Source organism: Heterodontus francisci, chromosome 10, assembly GCF_036365525.1.
Source record: "Heterodontus francisci isolate sHetFra1 chromosome 10, sHetFra1.hap1, whole genome shotgun sequence".
In the NCBI taxonomy this organism is placed as follows: domain Eukaryota; kingdom Metazoa; phylum Chordata; class Chondrichthyes; order Heterodontiformes; family Heterodontidae; genus Heterodontus; species Heterodontus francisci.
In genome coordinates, this window is record NC_090380.1 from 100,928,769 (window position 1) to 100,952,737 (window position 23,969).

A 23,969-nucleotide genomic window follows, 5' to 3' on the forward strand; every position below is an offset into this window, starting at 1 on the left:
ACTATTCCTATTTAGGCCAACTCATTCTTTAATTTCTAAAGAGTTTGCTTCTATGTATATATGTGTATAATAAAAACAGAAAAGTGCTGGAAATACTCAGCAGGTCTGGCAGCATCTGTGCAGAGAGAAGCAGAGTTAACGTTTCAGGTCAATGACCCTTCATTAGAACTGGCAAAGGTTAGAATAGAATTAGGTTTTAAGCAAGTGAAGGGGTGATTGCTTGGTGGCAGAGAGAACAAAAGGGGGTGTCTGACGGGGCTGAGGACAGGATTAATTAAATAACAAAGCTGTCCTGGGACAAAGGGAAAGAGTGTGTTAATGCTTGGGGTGAAAGACAAAGCTTTAGACCAGAGAGTGTGTTAATGGCAAAGTAATGAGCAGCTCTGTCCACATGAAAAAATAAGCACATGATTAAATAATAAAAATAAAATAATAAATAATAAAATAATGGTGGCGGGGAGGGCGTGCCCCCTGGCGGTGGCGAGGAGTCAGTGCAGCAGCGAATGCGCCCCCTGGCGGTGGTCAGGAGTCAGTGCAGCAGCAAAGTGCGCCATCTGGCGGTGGCGAGGAGTCAGTGCCGCAGCGTGTGCGCCCCCTGGCGGTATCGAGGGGTCAGTGCAGCGACGGCAGACGGGCCTCCTGGTCATGGCCACGTTTTTCGGGGAGGTTCTGCCGGTCTTCTCTCGGGCGGTGGATGAAGAGGATGAGGAGGATCAGGAGATCCGAAGAGAGTTAGAGGGCCGCAGGTGAGGTCGGGCTGGGCTTTCAGCCGCTGAGGCCTGGGAACGGCCTGGGCCCCCGGGTGACCCTTTCCTTCAGCCTAAGGCTGGAGCGAAGCCTTTAACCCGGGTCTGAGAGGAATTAACCCGGGTCTGCTGGGATTAACCCCCATGCCCATTGGGTTTGATTCCCTGCCTGTTGGGATTAACCCCCTGTGTTGGAGTTAACCTCCACATGTCCATTGTGATTAAACCCCTGTCTGTTGGGGTTAACCCCTGTCTTTTGGGTTTAACCCCTGTCTGTTGGGGTTAACCACCCCCATGATCATTAGGATTGACCCCCTGCCCATTGAGATTAACCCCCTGTGTTGGGATTGACCCCCTGTCTGTTGGGGTTAACCCCCTGTGTTGGAGTTAACTCCCCCATGTCCATTGTGATTAAACCCCTGTCTGTTGGGGTTAACCCCTGTCTTTTGGGTTTAACCCCTGTCTGTTGGATTCAGCCCTGCCTGTTGGGATTGACCCCCATGTCTTTTTTATTATTTTTCCATGGGATGTGGGCGTCACTGGCAAGGCCAGCATTTATTCCCCAATCCTAATTGGCCTTGAGAAGGTAGTGGTGAGCTGCCTTTTTGAACCACTGCAGTCCTTGGGGTGTAGATACACCAACAGTGCTGTTAGGAAGAGAGTTCCAGGATTTTGACCCAGTGACGGTGAAGGAACAGCAATATATTTCCAAGTCAGGATGGTGCGTGACTTGGAGCGGACCTTGCAGATGATGGTGTACTAAGTGGTAGAGGTCACAGGTTTGGAAGGTGCTGTCAAAGGAGGCATAGTGAGTTGCTGCAGTGCATCTTGTAGATGGTACACACTGTGCGTCAGTGGTGGAGGGAGTGAATGTTGAAGCTGGATGGGGTGCCAATCAAGTGGGCTGCTTTGTCCTGAATGGTGTCGAGCTTCCTAAGTGTTGTTGGTGCCACACTCATCCAGGCAAGTGGAGAATATTCCATCACACTCCTTACTTGTGCCTTGTAGATGGTGGACAGGCTTTGGGGAGAAAGGAGGTGAGTTACTCGCCACAGAATTCCCAGCCTCTGACCTGCTCTTGTAGCCACAGTATTTATGTGGCTGGTCCAGTTCAGTTTCTGGTCAATGGTCGCCCCAGGATGTTGATAGTTGGGGATTCAGTGATGGTAATACCATTGAACGTTAAGGGGAGATGGTTAGATTCTCTCTTGTTTGAGATGATCATTGCCTGGCACTTGTGTGGCACGAATGTTACTTGCCACTTGTCAGCCCAGCCTGGATATTGTCCTGATCTTGCTGCATATGGACACGGACTACTTCAGTATCAGAGGAGTTGCGAATGGTACTGAACATCGTACAATCATCAGCGAACATCCCCATTTCTGACCTTATAATGGAGGCAAGGTCATTGATGAAGCAGCTGAAGATGGTTGGGCCTAGGACACTACCCTGAGGAACTCCTGCAGTGATGTCCTGGGGCTGAGATGATCGGCTTCCAACAAACACAACCTTCTTCCTTTGTGCTAGGTATGACTCCAACCTGTGGAGAGTTTTCTCCTTGATTCCCATTGACTTCAATTTGGCCCTTGATACCACACTCGGTCAACTGCTGCATTGGGTTGGCATCCTTCCAACTACGAAAGATGATGGACAATCCATTTAGGTGAGAGTCTTCTCTTGGTGCGCCTTTGCTGATGACTGTGAAGGCCAATCCTTGAGAGACAGGTTCTGCCACAAGTGCTGCACGTGAAGCTGCCAAGTGGCACTGTGAGTTGTTGTTTTTAATGTTGGTGCCTGTTGCCAAGCTGCTTTAACAGCTGGTCATTGTGGTAGTGCACGCCAGGCCACAGGATGTGTCGCCATTTCCCTTTTTCACCAGCTAGTGACTCCCAGGTGTGATAGTCAACATTTAGCGCCTTCATGTCACGCTTGCAAGCATCCTTGAAGCAGAACTTTGGGCGCCGCACTGGTCATCTGGCCCCGGCTACCTCACCATATAGAAGGTCCTTGGGTATGCAACCATCTTCCATCTTGCGGACATGTCCAATCCACTGAAGTCGCCTCTGTTTGATTAGTGCAAACACATTTGGGAGTTCTGCCTTTGAGAGGACTGCCCCAGATCAACTGTGGACATGATCTTCTCCATACACCAACTACAAGAGAAGTGTAGGGAACAGAGTATACCCCTTCACCTTACTGTTGAAGATGTCACTAAGTCATTCGACACTGTCAACAGAGCAAGGCCCTACAAGATTTCGGGGAGAATTGGTTGTTCACCGAAGTTCCTCACTCTCATCCGCTCCTTCCATGACAACAGGCACTGCACTACAGTTTGATGGCTCCACTTCCAACAGTTTCATAGTGAAGAATGGAGTGAAACTCCTAGCCCCCACTCTGTTTGTCATCTTTTCTATTCTCCTGACGTTTGCCTTCCCTGCAGATATGGAAGGAGTCTACTTGCACACTAGGTCAGACAGCAAGCTCTACAATCTATCTAGGATGAAAGTGTTGCCCTGCTAGGTGGTCTATGGCCTTCTCGAGCTACAGTGATGAGGGTTCTTCATCTAACTTATCCATGACAGGAAGTTGCGGGAGAGCATCGAGCGCAGAATGGGAGATGTCTGACTCTCAAGAGTACAGTTCACAGTAGTGTTCAGCCGAGCAGGACATCTGTTGACTTCTGTCAGTGAGTATTTCACTATCTTCCTACTTCAGGGGAGCAACAATGGTGATGGCAGAGCCAAGTGCTCTCTTGATCCCTTCGTATATAGCTCGCAGATTTCTTTTGTCACTTGCAGTTTGGAGTTCTGGACATAAGTTGATCCAGTGTTTGTTTGCACAGTATCTCCCGGCCTTTTGCACGGCTGTCTTGGCTACTTTCAGGTCATGCAGTGTCTTAGTTGTTGGGTTGATGTTGTGCATCATGTAGGCTTTGTTTTTTGCATCATCTCAGCTGAGTCGGTCTCAAACCAGCCCTTGTTGCAGGTTCCACCTTTACCAAATGATGCTTCTGCTGCTTCATAGATGATTGAGCTTAGTGATTTCTAAGCTTTATTGAGGCGAGCATAGGTGCTTCCCGTTAAGGCTTTGGTGGGTAGCAAGCATTCTAGCGACAGTGTGAAGTGCTTAAGTAAGGGATGTTGATGTGGGCCGTCATGTTTGGAACTGTGGAACATTTGGGGTGAGCGTTCACTCTGCTGCTGATAAGAGAGTGGTCGATGTCTCAATCTGCGCTATGGTAGTGTGGGTGTGAAGAACACTGGGCAGATTGTACCTCCTCATTATGACTAGATCTAGTTGGCGCCAATGTCCAGACCTTGGGTGACACTGATACCTTGTGACAATGTCTGCCCTGGAAGAAGGTATTGGTGATTTGTTCAGGGCACAAAGCTCAAGGCATTGTCCATTATTGTTGATCTTGCCCACCCCATGACGACAGAGGCACATTGGCCATGAATCACTGACTGCTCCAACACTGTGTTGAAGTCACCCAGGATGAATAGCCTCTCATCATTTGGTGCGTTCCTCAGAGTGTCACTTAGGGAGTCATAGAAATGCTCTTTATCTGAGATGCTGGTGTTCAGAGTTGGTGCTTAGCCACATATGATGTTGACTGTGCCTCCATCAGATGATAAGCGCAGGGAGATGAGTTGCTCCAAGGTTGTTACTGGTGGCTCAATTGACTGTCAGCCGATTGCTCACTGTGAAGCCTACACCATGCTCACGGTGATCTTCAGTGCTCTTTCCATGCCAGTAGAAGGTGTAATTGGCATCTTGAATAGAACCTGTGTTGGCTAATCATTTACTCCAGTTTTGCTACGGCTCCTTGATGCCATACTCGGTCAAATGCTGCCTTGATATCAAGGGCAGTCACTCTCACCTCACCTCTTGAGGTCAGCTCTTTTGTCCATGTTTGAACCAAGGCTGTAATGAGGTCAGGAGCTGAGTGGCCCTGGCGGAACCCAAACTGAGCATCACTGTGCAGGTTATTGTTAAGCAAGTGCCACTTGACAGCACTGTTGACGACCCCTTCGATCACTTTACTGATGATTGAGAGTAGACTGCTGGGGCGGTAATTGGCCAGAATGGATTTGTCCTGCTTTTTGTGTATAAGACATACCTGGGCAATTTTCCACATTGCCGGGTAGATGCCAGTGTTGTAGCTATACTGGAACAGCTTGGCTTGGGACATGGCCAGTTCTGCGGCATGGGTCTTCAGTACTGCAGCTGGGATGTTGTCTTGACCCATAGTCTTTGCTGTATCCAGTGCCTAGAGCTGTTTCTTGATATCATGTGGAGTGATGCTGGGGACCTGAGGAGGAGGCCAAGATGGATCATCAACTCAGCACTTCTGGCTGAAGGTGGTTGCAAATGCTTAAGCCTTGTCTTTTGCACTCAAACCGGGGTCAGTCCCAGGGTCAAATCCCCCATCTTTGAGGATGGGGATATTTGTGGAGCCTCCTCCTCCTGTTAATTGTTTAATTGTCCACCACCATTCATGACTGGATGTGGCAGGACTGCAGAGCTAAGATCTAATCCGTTGGTTATGGGATCGCTTAGCTCTGTCTATTGCATGCTGCTTCCGCTGTTTGGCACGCAAATAGTCCTGGGTTGTAGCTTCAGCAGACTGACCCCTCATTATTAGGTCTGTTGGGATTGACCCCCTGTCTACATAAGAAATAGGAGCAGGAGTAGGCCATTCGTCCCCTTGAGTCTGTTCCACCATTCAGTGAGACCATGGCTGATCTGGTTGTGGTCTCAAATCCCATAACCCTTGACTCCCTAGTAGATCAAACATCTGTCTAACTCAGCCTTGAATATATTCAATGACCCAGACTCCACTGCTCTCTGGGGAAGAGAATTGTAAAGATCATCAACCCTCAGAGAGAAGAAATTCCTTCTCATCTGCGTCTTAAATGGGAGAGCCCTTATTATGAAACTGTGCCCCCTAGGTCTAGATTCCCCCACAAGGGGAAACATCCTGTCAGCATTTACCCTGTCAAGCCCCTCAGAATCTTATATGTCTCAATAAGATCACCTCTCATTCTTCTAAACGTGAAAGAGTACAGGCCCAAACTGCTCAACATTTTCTCATAAGACAGCCCCTTCATCTCAGGAATCAGCCTAGTGAGCCTTCCCTGAACTGCTAATTCAAGTATATCCCTCCGTTAATAAGGAGACAAAACTTGGTGTAGTTTCACCAACACCCTGTACAGGTCGTAGCAAGACTTCCCTACTTTTATATTCCGTTCCCCTTGCAATAAATGCCAACATTCCATTCAGGCTGTTAATCCAACTGACGATAGAATTAAACACCAAGTCTCACGGTGGGATTAACCACTGGCCCGTTGGGAATGAACCTGGTCTGAAACTTGGAATGACACTGGGACTGACCCGGGTTTGACTGTGGGATTGACTCCGGTTTGACACTGGCACTGACTCCGGTTTGACATTAGGACTGACCCAGATTTGACATTGGGACTGATTCCGGTTTGACCGTGGGACTGATCCAGGTTTAACCCTGGGCCTGACTCCGGTTTGACACCAGGACTGACTCAGGTTTGACCCTGGGACTTACTCTGATTTGACCCTGGGACTGACCCTGGTTTGAGATTGGGACTGACCTAAGTTTGACACTGGGATTGACCTGGGTTTGACACTGGGACTGACTCCGGGTTTGACATTAGGACTGACCCAGATTTGACACTGGGACTGATTCCAGTTTGACCCTGGGACTGATCCAGGTTTGACCCTGGGCCTGACTCCGGTTTGACACCAGGACTGACTCAGGTATGACACCGGGACTGACTCAGGTTTGACACTAGGACTGATTCCGGTTTAACACTGGGACTGACTCTGGTTTGACACGAGGACTAACCCCGATTTAACACTGGGACTGGCTCTGGTTTGACACTGGGTCTGACTCCAGTTTGACACTGGGTCTGACTCTGGTTTGATACTGGGACTGTCTCCAGTTTGACACTAGGACTAACCCCGATTTAACACTGGGACTGACTCTGGTTTAACACTGGGTCTGACTCCAGTTTGACACTGGGTCTGACTCTGGTTTGATACTGGGACTGTCTCCAGTTTGACACTAGGACTAACCCCGATTTAACACTGGGACTGACTCTGGTTTAACACTGGGTCTGACTCCAGTTTGACACTGGGACTGACTCTGGTTTAACACTGGGTCTGACTCCAGTTTGACACTGGGTCTGACTCCAGTTTGACACTGGGTCTGACTCTGGTTTGATACTGGGACTGTCTCCAGTTTGACACTGGGTCTGACTCCGATTTGACACCGGGACTGACCCAGGTTTGACACTGGACTGACCCAGGTTTGACACTGGACTGACCCAGGTTTGACACAGGGACTGACCCAGGTTTGACACAGGGACTGACCCGGTTTGACACTAGGACTGACTCCATTTTGACACTGGGGCAGACCTGGGTTTGATACTGGGACTGACGCCGGTTTGACATTAGGATTGACCCAGATTTGACACTGGGACTGATTCCGGTTTGACCCTGGGACTGATCCAGGTTTGACCCTGGGCCTGACTCCGGTTTGACACCAGGACTGACTCAGGTATGACACCGGGACTGACTCAGGTATGACACTAGGACTGATTCCGGTTTAACACTGGGACTGACTCTGGTTTGACACGAGGACTAACCCCGATTTAACACTGGGACTGACTCTGGTTTGACACTGGTTCTGACTCCAGTTTGACACTGGGTCTGACTCTGGTTTGATACTGGGACTGTCTCCAGTTTGACACTAGGACTGACTCTGGTTTGACCCTGGGACTGACCCCGGTTTGAGATTGGGACTGACCTAAGTTTGACACTAGGATTGACCTGGGTTTGACACTGGGACTGACTCTGGTTTGACACTGGGTCTGACTCCAGTTTGACACTGGGTTTGACTCTGGTTTGATACTGGGACTGTCTCCAGTTTGACACTAGGACTAACCCCGATTTAACACTGGGACTGACTCTGGTTTAACACTGGGTCTGACTCCAGTTTGACACTGGGTCTGACTCTGGTTTGATACTGGGACTGTCTCCAGTTTGACACTAGGACTAACCCCGATTTAACACTGGGACTGACTCTGGTTTAACACTGGGTCTGACTCCAGTTTGACACTGGGACTGACTCTGGTTTAACACTGGGTCTGACTCCAGTTTGACACTGGGTCTGACTCTGGTTTGATACTGGGACTGTCTCCAGTTTGACACTGGGTCTGACTCCGATTTGACACCGGGACTGACCCAGGTTTGACACTGGACTGACCCAGGTTTGACACTGGACTGACCCAGGTTTGACACTGGACTGACCCAGGTTTGACACAGGTACTGACCCAGGTTTGACACAGGGACTGACTCCGGTTTGACACTAGGACTGACTCCATTTTGACACTGGGGCAGACCTGGGTTTGATACTGGGACTGACGCCGGTTTGACATTAGGACTGACTCCGATTTGACACCGGGACTGACCCAGGTTTGACACTGGACTGACCCAGGTTTGACACTGGACTGACCCAGGTTTGACACTGGACTGACCCAGGTTTGACACAGGTACTGACCCAGGTTTGACACAGGGACTGACTCCGGTTTGACACTAGGACTGACTCCATTTTGACACTGGGGCAGACCTGGGTTTGATACTGGGACTGACGCCGGTTTGACATTAGGACTGACCCAGATTTGACACTGGGACTGATTCCGGTTTGACCCTGGGACTGATCCAGGTTTGACCCTGGGCCTGACTCCGGTTTGACACCAGGACTGACTCAGGTATGACACCGGGACTGACTCAGGTTTGACACTAGGACTGATTCCGGTTTAACACTGGGACTGACTCTGGTTTGACACGAGGACTAACCCCGATTTAACACTGGGACTGACTCTGGTTTGACACTGGGTCTGACTCTGGTTTGATACTGGGACTGTCTCCAGTTTGACACTAGGACTGACTCTGGTTTGACCCTGGGACTGACCCCGGTTTGAGATTGGGACTGACCTAAGTTTGACACTAGGATTGACCTGGGTTTGACACTGGGACTGACTCCGGTTTGACACTGGGACTGACTCCAGTTTGACACTGGGACTGACTGCACTTTGACACTGGGACTGACTGCACTTTGACACTGGGACCGACTCCAATTTGACACTGGCACTGACTGCCGTTTGACATTGGGACTGACTCCTGTTTTGACACTGGGACTGACGCTGGTTTGACACTGGGACTGACCCAGTTTGACACTGGGACTGACTGCCGTTTGACATTGGGACTGACTCCTGTTTTGACACTGGGACTGACGCTGGTTTGACACTGGGACTGACCCAGTTTGACACTGGGACTGACTCCGGTTTGACACTGGGACTGACTCCGGTTTGACACTGGGACTGACTCCGGTTTGACGCCGGGACTGGCTACGGATTGAGACTGGAACAGACCTGGGTTTGACACTGGGACTGACTCCATTTAACACTGAGACTGACTCCGGTTTAACAGTGGGACTGAATCCAGATTGACACTTGATGGACTGCTGTTTGACACTAGGACTGACGCCTGTTTGACACTGGGTCTGACACTGATTTGACACTGTGACTGACTCCATTTTGACACTGGGACTGACACCGGTTTGACACTGGGGCTGACTCTGGTATGACACTGGGACTGATGCTGGTTTGACACTGGGACTGATGCTGGTTTGACACTGGGACTGATGCTGGTTTGACACTGGGACTGACTCTGGTATGACACTGGGACTGACTCCGGTTTGACACTGAATGGACTGCGGTTTGCCACTAGGACTGTCTCCGGTCTGACACTGGGAGAGACCTGGGCTTGACACTGGGACTGACTCCGGTTTGACACAGGGACTGACGCGGGTTTGACTCTGGGACTGACCCCGGTTTGACACTGCGACTAATGCCGGTTTGAGACTGGGACAGACCTGGGTTTGACACTGGGACTGACTCCGGTTTGACTCTGGGACTGACTCTTGTTTTGACACTGGGACTGACGTCGGTTTGACACTGTGACTAATGCCGGTTTGAGACTGGGACTGACTCCATTTTAACACTGGGACTGACGCCGGTGTGACACTGGGACTGACTCCAATTTGACATTGGGACTGATACTGGTATGACACTGGGACTGACTCCGGTTTGACATTGGGACTGACTCCTATTTTGACACTGGGACTGATGCTGGTTTGACACTGGGACTGACTCCAGTTTGACACTGGGACTGACTGCACTTTGACACTGGGACTGACTGCAGTTTGACACTGGGACTGACTGCAGTTTGACACTGGGACTGACTCCGGTTTGACACTGGGACTGACTCCGGTTTGACACTGGGACTGTCTCCGGTTTGACATCAGTACTGGCTACGGATTGAGACTGGAACAGACCTGGGTTTGACACTGGGATTGACTCCATTTTAACACTGGGACTGAGTCCGGTTTGACAGTGGGACTGAATTCAGATTGACACTTGATGGACTGCTGTTTGACACTAGGACTGACTCCGGTTTGACACTGGGTCTGACACTGATTTGACAATGGGACTGATGCCGCATTGGCACTGTGACGGACTCCGGTTTGACACTGGGGCTGACTCCGGTTTGGACACTGGGGCTGACTCCGGTTTGGACACTGGGACTGACTCCGGTTTGGACACTGGGACTGACTCCGGTTTGACACTGGGGCTGACTCCGGTTTGGACACTGGGACTGACTCCGGTTTGGACACTGGGACTGACTCCGGTTTGGACACTGGGACTGACTCCGGTTTGGACACTGGGACTGACTCCGGTTTGGACACTGGGACTGACTCCGGTTTGGACACTGGGACTGACTCCGGTTTGGACACTGGGACTGACTCCGGTTTGGACACTGGGACTGACTCCGGTTTGGACACTGGGACTGACTCCGGTTTGGACACTGGGACTGACTCCGGTTTGGACACTGGGACTGACTCCGGTTTGGACACTGGGACTGACTCCGGTTTGGACACTGGGACTGACTCCGGTTTGGACACTGGGACTGACTCCGGTTTGGACACTGGGACTGACTCCGGTTTGACACTGGACGGACTGCGGTTTGCCACTGGGACTGTCTCCGGTCTGACACTGGGAGAGACCTGGGTTTGACACTGGGAGAGACCTGGGTTTGACACTGGGAGAGACCTGGGTTTGACACTTGACGGACTGCGGTTTGACACTAGGACTGACGCCGGTTTGACTCTGGGACTGACCCAGCTTGACACTGGGACTGACTCCATGTTTGACACTGGACTGTCTCCGGTTTGACACTGGGACTGGCTACGGATTGAGACTGGAACAGACCTGGGTTTGACACTGGGACTGACTCCATTTTAACACTGGGACTGACTCCGGTTTGACAGTGGGACTGAATCCAGATTGACACTTGATGGACTGCTGTTTGACACTTGATGGACTGCTGTTTGACACTGGGTCTGACACTGATTTGACACTGGGACTGACTCCATTTTGACACTGGAACTGACACCGGTTTGACACTGTGACTGACTCCGGTTTGGACACTGGGACTGACGCTGGTTTGACATGGGACCGACACTGGGACTGACTTCATTTTGACACTGGGACTGACTCCGGTTTGTCACTGGGACTGACCCCGGTTTGTCACTGGGACTGACGCCGGTTTGTCACTGGGACTGACGCCGGTTTGTCACTGGAACTGACGCCGGTTTGTCACTGGGACTGACGCCGGTTTGTCACTGGGACTGACGCCGGTTTGTCACTGGGACTGACGCCGGTTTGTCACTGGGACTGACGCCGGTTTGTCACTGGGACTGACGCCGGTTTGTCACTGGGACTGACGCCGGTTTGTCACTGGGACTGACGCCGGTTTGACTCTGGGTCAGACCTGGGTTTGACACTGGGACAGACCTGGGTTTGACACTGGGACAGACCTGGGTTTGACACTGGGACAGACCTGGGTTTGACACTGGGACAGACCTGGGTTTGACCCTGAGACTGACTCTGGTTTGACCCTGGGACTGACGCCGGTTTGACACTGGGACTGGCTATGGTTTGACTCTGGGACAGACCTAGGTTTGACACTGAGACAGACCTGGGTTTGACCCTGAGACTGACTCCGGTTTGACCCTGGGACTGACGCCGGTTTGACCCTGGGACTGACGCCGGTTTGACCCTGGGACTGACGCCGGTTTGACCCTGGGACTGACGCCGGTTTGACACTGGGACTGTCTCCGGTTGGACACTGGGACTGATGCTGGTTTGACACTGGGACTGAAGTCGGTTTGGACACTGGGACTGACTCCGATTTGGACACTGGGACTGACTCCGATTTGGACACTGGGACTGACTCCGATTTGGACACTGGGACTGACTCCGATTTGGACACTGGGACTGTCTCCGGTTTGACACTGGGACTGACTCCGGTATGACACTGGGACTGACTCCGGTTTGACACTGGGAGAGAGCTGGGTTTGACACTGGGAGAGAGCTGGGTTTGACACTGGGACTGACTCCGGTTTGACACTTGACGGACTGCTGTTTGACACTAGGACTGACGCCGGTTTGACACTGGGACTGACGCCGGTTTGACACTGGGACTGACGCCGGTTTGACACTGGGACTGACGCCGGTTTGACACTGGGACTGACGCCGGTTTGACACTGGGACTGACGCCGGTTTGACACTGGGACTGACGCCGGTTTGACACTGGGACTGACGCCGGTTTGACACTGGGACTGACGCCGGTTTGACACTGGGACTGACGCCGGTTTGACACTGGGACTGACGCCGGTTTGACACTGGGACTGACGCCGGTTTGACACTGGGACTGACGCCGGTTTGACACTGGGACTGACGCCGGTTTGACACTGGGACTGACGCCGGTTTGACACTGGGACTGACGCCGGTTTGACACTGGGACTGACGCCGGTTTGACACTGGGACTGACGCCGGTTTGAAACTGGGACTGACGCCGGTTTGACACTGGGACTGACGCCGGTTTGACACTGGGACTGACGCCGGTTTGACACTGGGACTGACGCCGGTTTGACACTGGGACTGACGCCGGTTTGACACTGGGGCTGACGCCGGTTTGACCCTGAGACTGACTCCGGTTTGACCCTGGGACTGACGCCGGTTAGACACTGGGACTGACACCGGTTTGACACTGGGACTGATTCCGGTTTGACCCGGGGACAGACCTGGGTTTGACACTGGAACTGACTCTGCTTTGACCCTGGGACTGACCCAGTTGGACACTGGGACTGGCTCTGGTTTGACACTGGGACAGACCTGGGTTTGACCCTGAGACTGACTCCGGTTTGACACTGGGACTGACTCCGGTTTGACACTGGGACTGACTCCGGTTTGACACTGGGACTGACTCCGGTTTGACACTGGGACTGACTCCGGTTTGACACTGGGACTGACGCCTGTATGACACTGGGACTGAGTCCGGTTTGACCCTGGGACAGACCTGGGTTTGACACTGGGACAGACCTGGATTTGACACTGGGACTGAGTCCAGTTTGGCACTGGGACTGACGCTGGTTTGACATGGGCCCGACGCTGGTTTGACATGGCCCCGACACTGGTTTGACACTGGGACTGACTTCATTTTGACACTGGGACTAACGCTGGTTTGACACTGGGACAGACTCCGGTTTGACACTGGGACTAACGCTGGTTTGACACTGGGACTGATGACGGTTTGACACTGGGACTGACGCCGGTTTGACCCTGGGACTGACGCCGGTTTGTCACTGGGACTGACTCCATTTTGACACTGGGACTGACTCCGGTTTGCCACTGGACGGACTGCGGTTTGCCACTGGGACTGACTCCGTTTGGTCACTGGGACTGACTCCATTTTGTCACTGGGACTGACTCTGTTTTGTCACTGGGACTGACTCCGTTTTGTCACTGGGACTGACTCCGTTTTGACACTGGGACTGACTCCGGTTTGACACTGGGACTGACGCCGGTTTGACACTGGGACTGACGCCGGTTTGACACTGGGACTGACGCCGGTTTGACACTGGGACTGACGCCGGTTTGACACTGGGGCTGATGCTGGTTTGACACTGAGACTGACTCCGTTTTGACACTGGGACTGACTCGGGTTTGACACTTGATGGACTGCTGTTTGACACTCGGAGTGACACTGGCTTGACACTGGGACTGACGCCGGTTTAAAACTGGGACTGACTCTGGTTTGACCCTGGGACTGACGCCGGTTTGACCCTGGGACTGACTCGGATTGACCCTGGGACTGACTCTGGTTTGACCCTGGGACTGACGCTGATTTGACACTGGGACTGATGCCGGTTTGACACTGGGACTCACTTCGGTTTGACACTGGGACTGAATCCGGATTGACACTGGAACTGACTCCAGTTTGACGCTAGGACTGACACGGTTTTGGCACTGGGACTGACTCCGGTTTGACACTGGGACTGACACCGGTTTGACACAGGGACTGACTCCCATTTGATATTGGGACTGACTGCGCTTTGACACTAGGACTGACTCCATTTTGACACTGGGACTGACTGCGGTTTGACACTGGGACTGACTGCGGTTTGACACTGGGACTGACTGCGCTTTGACACTGGGACTGACTGCGCTTTGACACTGGGACTGACTGCGCTTTGACACTGGGACTGACTCCATTTTGACACTGGGACTGACGCCGGTTTGACATTGCGACAGACTCCTGTTTTGACACTGGGACTGACGCTGGTTTGACACTGGGACTGACGCTGGTTTGACACTGGGACTGACTCCGGTTTGACACTGGGACTGACTCCGGTTTGACACTGGGACTGACTCCGGTTTGACACTGGGACTGACTCCGGTTTGACACTGGGACTGACTCCGGTTTGACACTGGGACTGACTCCGGTTTGACACTGGGACTGACTCCGGTTTGACACTGGGACTGACTCCGGTTGACACTGGGACTGACTCCGGTTTGACACTGGGACTGACTCCGGTTTGACACTGGGACTGACTCCGGTTTGACACTGGGACTAACTCCGGTTTGACACTGGGACTGACCCAGTTTGACACTGCTACTGACTCTGGTTTGACACTGGGACTGACTCCGGTTTGACACTGGGACTGACTCCGGTTTGACACCGGGACTGGCTACGGATTGAGACTGGAACAGACCTGGGTTTGACACTGGGACTGACCCCATTTTAACACTGAGACTGACTCCAGTTTAACAGTGGGACTGAATCCAGATTGACACTTGATGGACTGCTGTTTGACACTAGGACTGACGCCTGTTTGACACTGGGTCTGACACTGATTTGACACTGTGACTGACTCCATTTTGACACTGGGACTGACACCGGTTTGACACTGGGGCTGACTCCGGTTGGACACTGGGACTGATGCTGGTTTGGACACTGGGACTGACTCCGGTTTGGACACTGGGACTGACTCCGGTTTGGACACTGGGACTGACTCCGGTTTGGACACTGGGACTGACTCCGGTTTGGACACTGGGACTGACTCCGGTTTGACACTGGGACTGTCTCCGGTTTGACACTGGGACTGTCTCCGGTTTGACACTGGGACTGACTCCGGATTGACACTGAAGCTGACTCCGGTATGACACTGGGACTGACTCCGGTATGACACTGGGACTGACTCCGGTTTGACACTGTGAGAGACCTGGGATTGAGACTGGGACTGTCTCCGGTTTGACACTTGACGGACTGCTGTTTGACACTAGGACTGACGCCGGTTTGACTCTGGAACTGACACCCGTTTGACACTGTGACTAATGCCGCTTTGAGACTGAGACTGACCTGGGTTTGACACTGGGACTGAGTCCGATTTGACACTGGGACTGACTCGGATTGACCCTGGGACTGACGCTGATTTGACACTGGGACTGTCTCCGGTTTGGACACTGGGACTGACTCCGGTTTGACACTGGGACTGTCTCCGGTTTGACACTGGGACTGACTCCGGTTTGACACTGAAGCTGACTCCGGTATGACACTGGGACTGACTCCGGTATGACACTGGGACTGTCTCCGGTTTGACACTTGACGGACTGCTGTTTGACACTAGGACTGACGCCGGTTTGACTCTGGAACTGACACCCGTTTGACACTGTGACTAATGCCGCTTTGAGACTGAGACTGACCCAGTTTGACACTGGCACTGACTGCCGTTTGACATTGGGACTGACTCCTGTTTTGACACTGGGACTGACGCTGGTTTGACACTGGGACTGACGCCGCATTGGCACCGGGACTGACCCAGTTTGACACTGGGACTGACTCCGGTTTGACACTGGGACTGACGCTGGTTTGACACTGGGACTGACGCCGCATTGGCACCGGGACTGACCCAGTTTGACATTGGGACTGACTCCTGTTTTGACACTGGGACTGACGCTGGTTTGACACTGGGACTGACGCCGCATTGGCACCGGGACTGACCCAGTTTGACACTGGGACTGACTCCGGTATGACACTGGGACTGACTCCGGTATGACACTGGGACTGTCTCCGGTTTGACACTTGACGGACTGCTGTTTGACACTAGGACTGACGCCGGTTTGACTCTGGAACTGACACCCGTTTGACACTGTGACTAATGCCGCTTTGAGACTGAGACTGACCCAGTTTGACACTGGCACTGACTGCCGTTTGACATTGGGACTGACTCCTGTTTTGACACTGGGACTGACTCCGGTTTGACACTGGGACTGACTCCGGTTTGACACTGGGACTGACTCCGGTTTGACGCCGGGACTGGCTACGGATTGAGACTGGAACAGACCTGGGTTTGACACTGGGACTGACTCCATTTAACACTAGGACTGACTCCGGTTTAACAGTGGGACTGAATCCAGATTGACACTTGATGGACTGCTGTTTGACACTAGGACTGACGCCTGTTTGACACTGGGTCTGACACTGATTTGACACTGTGACTGACTCCATTTTGACACTGGGACTGACACCGGTTTGACACTGGGGCTGACTCTGGTATGACACTGGGACTGATGCTGGTTTGACACTGGGACTGATGCTGGTTTGACACTGGGACTGATGCTGGTTTGACACTGGGACTGATGCTGGTTTGACACTGGGACTGATGCTGGTTTGACACTGGGACTGACACCGGTTTGACACTGGGGCTGACTCTGGTATGACACTGGGACTGACACCGGTTTGACACTGGGGCTGACTCTGGTATGACACTGGGACTGATGCTGGTTTGACACTGGGACTGATGCTGGTTTGACACTGGGACTGATGCTGGTTTGACACTGGGACTGACTCTGGTATGACACTGGGACTGACTCCGGTTTGACACTGAATGGACTGCGGTTTGCCACTAGGACTGTCTCCGGTCTGACACTGGGAGAGACCTGGGCTTGACACTGGGACTGACTCCGGTTTGACACAGGGACTGACGCGGGTTTGACTCTGGGACTGACCCCGGTTTGACACTGCGACTAATGCCGGTTTGAGACTGGGACAGACCTGGGTTTGACACTGGGACTGACTCCGGTTTGACTCTGGGACTGACTCTTGTTTTGACACTGGGACTGACGTCGGTTTGACACTGTGACTAATGCCGGTTTGAGACTGGGACTGGCCCAGTTTGACACTGGGACTGACTCCGGTTTGATACTGGGACTGGCTACGGATTGAGACTGGAACTGACCTGGGTTTGACACTGGGACTGACTCGGATTGACCCTGGGACTGACTCTGGTTTGACCCTGGGACTGACGCTGATTTGACACTGGGACTGATGCCGGTTTGACACTGGGACTCACTTCGGTTTGACACTGGGACTGAATCCGGATTGACACTGGAACTGACTCCAGTTTGACGCTAGGACTGACACGGTTTTGGCACTGGGACTGACTCCGGTTTGACACTGGGACTGACACCGGTTTGACACAGGGACTGACTCCCATTTGATATTGGGACTGACTGCGCTTTGACACTAGGACTGACTCCATTTTGACACTGGGACTGACTGCGGTTTGACACTGGGACTGACTGCGGTTTGACACTGGGACTGACTGCGCTTTGACACTGGGACTGACTGCGCTTTGACACTGGGACTGACTGCGCTTTGACACTGGGACTGACTCCATTTTGACACTGGGACTGACGCCGGTTTGACATTGCGACAGACTCCTGTTTTGACACTGGGACTGACGCTGGTTTGACACTGGGACTGACGCTGGTTTGACACTGGGACTGACTCCGGTTTGACACTGGGACTGACTCCGGTTTGACACTGGGACTGACTCCGGTTTGACACTGGGACTGACTCCGGTTTGACACTGGGACTGACTCCGGTTTGACACTGGGACTGACTCCGGTTTGACACTGGGACTGACTCCGGTTGACACTGGGACTGACTCCGGTTTGACACTGGGACTGACTCCGGTTTGACACTGGGACTGACTCCGGTTTGACACTGGGACTAACTCCGGTTTGACACTGGGACTGACCCAGTTTGACACTGCTACTGACTCTGGTTTGACACTGGGACTGACTCCGGTTTGACACTGGGACTGACTCCGGTTTGACACCGGGACTGGCTACGGATTGAGACTGGAACAGACCTGGGTTTGACACTGGGACTGACCCCATTTTAACACTGAGACTGACTCCAGTTTAACAGTGGGACTGAATCCAGATTGACACTTGATGGACTGCTGTTTGACACTAGGACTGACGCCTGTTTGACACTGGGTCTGACACTGATTTGACACTGTGACTGACTCCATTTTGACACTGGGACTGACACCGGTTTGACACTGGGGCTGACTCCGGTTGGACACTGGGACTGATGCTGGTTTGGACACTGGGACTGACTCCGGTTTGGACACTGGGACTGACTCCGGTTTGGACACTGGGACTGACTCCGGTTTGGACACTGGGACTGACTCCGGTTTGGACACTGGGACTGACTCCGGTTTGACACTGGGACTGTCTCCGGTTTGACACTGGGACTGTCTCCGGTTTGACACTGGGACTGACTCCGGATTGACACTGAAGCTGACTCCGGTATGACACTGGGACTGACTCCGGTATGACACTGGGACTGACTCCGGTTTGACACTGTGAGAGACCTGGGATTGAGACTGGGACTGTCTCCGGTTTGACACTTGACGGACTGCTGTTTGACACTAGGACTGACGCCGGTTTGACTCTGGAACTGACACCCGTTTGACACTGTGACTAATGCCGCTTTGAGACTGAGACTGACCTGGGTTTGACACTGGGACTGAGTCCGATTTGACACTGGGACTGACTCGGATTGACCCTGGGACTGACGCTGATTTGACACTGGGACTGTCTCCGGTTTGGACACTGGGACTGACTCCGGTTTGACACTGGGACTGTCTCCGGTTTGACACTGGGACTGACTCCGGTTTGACACTGAAGCTGACTCCGGTATGACACTGGGACTGACTCCGGTATGACACTGGGACTGTCTCCGGTTTGACACTTGACGGACTGCTGTTTGACACTAGGACTGACGCCGGTTTGACTCTGGAACTGACACCCGTTTGACACTGTGACTAATGCCGCTTTGAGACTGAGACTGACCCAGTTTGACACTGGCACTGACTGCCGTTTGACATTGGGACTGACTCCTGTTTTGACACTGGGACTGACGCTGGTTTGACACTGGGACTGACGCCGCATTGGCACCGGGACTGACCCAGTTTGACACTGGGACTGACTCCGGTTTGACACTGGGACTGACGCTGGTTTGACACTGGGACTGACGCCGCATTGGCACCGGGACTGACCCAGTTTGACATTGGGACTGACTCCTGTTTTGACACTGGGACTGACGCTGGTTTGACACTGGGACTGACGCCGCATTGGCACCGGGACTGACCCAGTTTGACACTGGGACTGACTCCGGTATGACACTGGGACTGACTCCGGTATGACACTGGGACTGTCTCCGGTTTGACACTTGACGGACTGCTGTTTGACACTAGGACTGACGCCGGTTTGACTCTGGAACTGACACCCGTTTGACACTGTGACTAATGCCGCTTTGAGACTGAGACTGACCCAGTTTGACACTGGCACTGACTGCCGTTTGACATTGGGACTGACTCCTGTTTTGACACTGGGACTGACTCCGGTTTGACACTGGGACTGACTCCGGTTTGACACTGGGACTGACTCCGGTTTGACGCCGGGACTGGCTACGGATTGAGACTGGAACAGACCTGGGTTTGACACTGGGACTGACTCCATTTAACACTAGGACTGACTCCGGTTTAACAGTGGGACTGAATCCAGATTGACACTTGATGGACTGCTGTTTGACACTAGGACTGACGCCTGTTTGACACTGGGTCTGACACTGATTTGACACTGTGACTGACTCCATTTTGACACTGGGACTGACACCGGTTTGACACTGGGGCTGACTCTGGTATGACACTGGGACTGATGCTGGTTTGACACTGGGACTGATGCTGGTTTGACACTGGGACTGATGCTGGTTTGACACTGGGACTGATGCTGGTTTGACACTGGGACTGATGCTGGTTTGACACTGGGACTGACACCGGTTTGACACTGGGGCTGACTCTGGTATGACACTGGGACTGACACCGGTTTGACACTGGGGCTGACTCTGGTATGACACTGGGACTGATGCTGGTTTGACACTGGGACTGATGCTGGTTTGACACTGGGACTGATGCTGGTTTGACACTGGGACTGACTCTGGTATGACACTGGGACTGACTCCGGTTTGACACTGAATGGACTGCGGTTTGCCACTAGGACTGTCTCCGGTCTGACACTGGGAGAGACCTGGGCTTGACACTGGGACTGACTCCGGTTTGACACAGGGACTGACGCGGGTTTGACTCTGGGACTGACCCCGGTTTGACACTGCGACTAATGCCGGTTTGAGACTGGGACAGACCTGGGTTTGACACTGGGACTGACTCCGGTTTGACTCTGGGACTGACTCTTGTTTTGACACTGGGACTGACGTCGGTTTGACACTGTGACTAATGCCGGTTTGAGACTGGGACTGGCCCAGTTTGACACTGGGACTGACTCCGGTTTGATACTGGGACTGGCTACGGATTGAGACTGGAACTGACCTGGGTTTGACACTGGGATTGACTCCATTTTAACACTGGGACTGAGTCCGGTTTGACAGTGGGACTGAATTCAGATTGACACTTGATGGACTGCTGTTTGACACTAGGACTGACTCCGGTTTGACACTGGGTCTGACACTGATTTGACAATGGGACTGACTCTGGTTTGACCCTGGGACTGACTCTTGTTTTGACACTGGGACTGACGTCGGTTTGACACTGTGACTAATGCCGGTTTGAGACTGGGACTGGCCCAGTTTGACACTGGGACTGACTCCGGTTTGACACTGGGACTGGCTACGGATTGAGACTGGAACTGACCTGGGTTTGACACTGGGACTGACTCCATTTTAACACTGGGACGGACCGGTTTGACACTGGGTCTGAATCCGGTTTGACACTGGGACTGACGCCGGTGTGACACTGGGACTGACTCCAATTTGACATTGGGACTGATACTGGTATGACACTGGGACTGACTCCGGTTTGACATTGGGACTGACTCCTATTTTGACACTGGGACTGATGCTGGTTTGACACTGGGACTGACTCCAGTTTGACACTGGGACTGACTGCACTTTGACACTGGGACTGACTGCACTTTGACACTGGGACTGACTGCAGTTTGACACTGGGACTGACTGCAGTTTGACACTGGGACTGACTCCGGTTTGACACTGGGACTGTCTCCGGTTTGACATCAGTACTGGCTACGGATTGAGACTGGAACAGACCTGGGTTTGACACTGGGATTGACTCCATTTTAACACTGGGACTGAGTCCGGTTTGACAGTGGGACTGAATTCAGATTGACACTTGATGGACTGCTGTTTGACACTAGGACTGACTCCGGTTTGACACTGGGTCTGACACTGATTTGACAATGGGACTGATGCCGCATTGGCACTGTGACGGACTCCGGTTTGACACTGGGGCTGACTCCGGTTTGGACAATGGGGCTGACTCCGGTTTGGACAATGGGGCTCACTCCGGTTTGGACACTGGGACTGACTCCGGTTTGGACACTGGGACTGACTCCGGTTTGGACACTGGGACTGACTCCGGTTTGGACACTGGGACTGACTCCGGTTTGGACACTGGGACTGACTCCGGTTTGGACACTGGGACTGACTCCGGTTTGGACACTGGGACTGACTCCGGTTTGGACACTGGGACTGACTCCGGTTTGGACACTGGGACTGACTCCGGTTTGGACACTGGGACTGACTCCGGTTTGGACACTGGGACTGACGCCGGTTTGTCACTGGGACTGACGCCGGTTTGTCACTGGGACTGACGCCGGTTTGGACACTGGGACTGACTCCGGTTTGGACACTGGGACTGACTCCGGTTTGGACACTGGGACTGACGCCGGTTTGTCACTGGGACTGACGCCGGTTTGTCACTGGGACTGACGCCGGTTTGTCACTGGGACTGACGCCGGTTTGTCACTGGGACTGACGCCGGTTTGTCACTGGGACTGACGCCGGTTTGTCACTGGGACTGACGCCGGTTTGACACTGGGACTGACGCCGGTTTGTCACTGGGACTGACGCCGGTTTGACACTGGGACAGACCTGGGTTTGACACTGGGACAGACCTGGGTTTGACCCTGAGACTGACTCTGGTTTGACCCTGGGACTGACGCCGGTTTGACACTGGGACTGGCTATGGTTTGACTCTGGGACAGACCTAGGTTTGACACTGGGACAGACCTGGGTTTGACCCTGAGACTGACTCCGGTTTGACCCTGGGACTGACGCCGGTTTGACCCTGGGACTGACGCCGGTTTGACCCTGGGACTGACGCCGGTTTGACCCTGGGACTGACGCCGGTTTGACCCTGGGACTGACGCCGGTTTGACACTGGGACTGTCTCCGGTTGGACACTGGGACTGATGCTGGTTTGACACTGGGACTGAAGTCGGTTTGGACACTGGGACTGACTCCGATTTGGACACTGGGACTGACTCCGATTTGGACACTGGGACTGTCTCCGGTTTGACACTGGGACTGTCTCCGGTTTGACACTGGGACTGACTCCGGTATGACACTGGGACTGACTCCGGTTTGACACTCGGGGAGAGCTGGGTTTGACACTGGGAGAGAGCTGGGTTTGACACTGGGACTGACTCCGGTTTGACACTTGGCGGACTGCTGTTTGACACTAGGACTGACGCCGGTTTGACACTGGGACTGACGCCGGTTTGACACTGGGACTGACGCCGGTTTGACACTGGGACTGACGCCGGTTTGACACTGGGACTGACGCCGGTTTGACACTGGGACTGACGCCGGTTTGACACTGGGACTGACGCCGGTTTGACACTGGGACTGACGCCGGTTTGACACTGGGACTGACGCCGGTTTGACACTGGGACTGACGCCGGTTTGACACTGGGACTGACGCCGGTTTGACACTGGGACTGACGCCGGTTTGACACTGGGACTGACGCCGGTTTGACACTGGGACTGACGCCGGTTTGACACTGGGACTGACGCCGGTTTGACACTGGGACTGACGCCGGTTTGACACTGGGACTGACGCCGGTTTGACACTGGGACTGACGCCGGTTTGACACTGGGACTGACGCCGGTTTGACACTGGGACTGACGCCGGTTTGACACTGGGACTGACGCCGGTTTGACACTGGGACTGACGCCGGTTTGACACTGGGACTGACGCCGGTTTGACACTGGGACTGACGCCGGTTTGACACTGGGACTGACGCCGGTTTGACACTGGGACTGACGCCGGTTTGACACTGGGACTGACGCCTGTTTGACACTGGGACTGACGCCGGTTTGACACTGGGGCTGACGCCGGTTTGACACTGGGACTGACGACGGTTTGACACTGGGACTGACGCCTGTTTGACACTGGGACTGACGCCGGTTTGACACTGGGGCTGATGCCGGTTTGACCCTGAGACTGACTCCGGTTTGACCCTGGGACTGACGCCGGTTAGACACTGGGACTGACACCGGTTTGACACTGGGACTGATTCCGGTTTGACCCGGGGACAGACCTGGGTTTGA

General features: G+C 53.2%; 1 protein-coding gene across 2 annotated transcripts in view; it reads left to right on the plus strand.

Annotated features, from left to right (window-relative positions):
- The first annotated feature begins 610 nt into the window (after nucleotides 1-610).
- The window catches only part of psmg1 (proteasome (prosome, macropain) assembly chaperone 1), a 67,640-nt gene continuing 44,281 nt past the window's right edge, over nucleotides 611-23,969 (plus strand). For both annotated transcript variants that reach the window (XM_068041168.1, XM_068041169.1), the window contains exon 1: nucleotides 611-746. In XM_068041168.1, coding sequence (XP_067897269.1) covers nucleotides 646-746 — 101 coding nt within the window. In that variant the 5' untranslated portion in view covers nucleotides 611-645. The remainder of the gene's footprint in view (nucleotides 747-23,969) is intronic.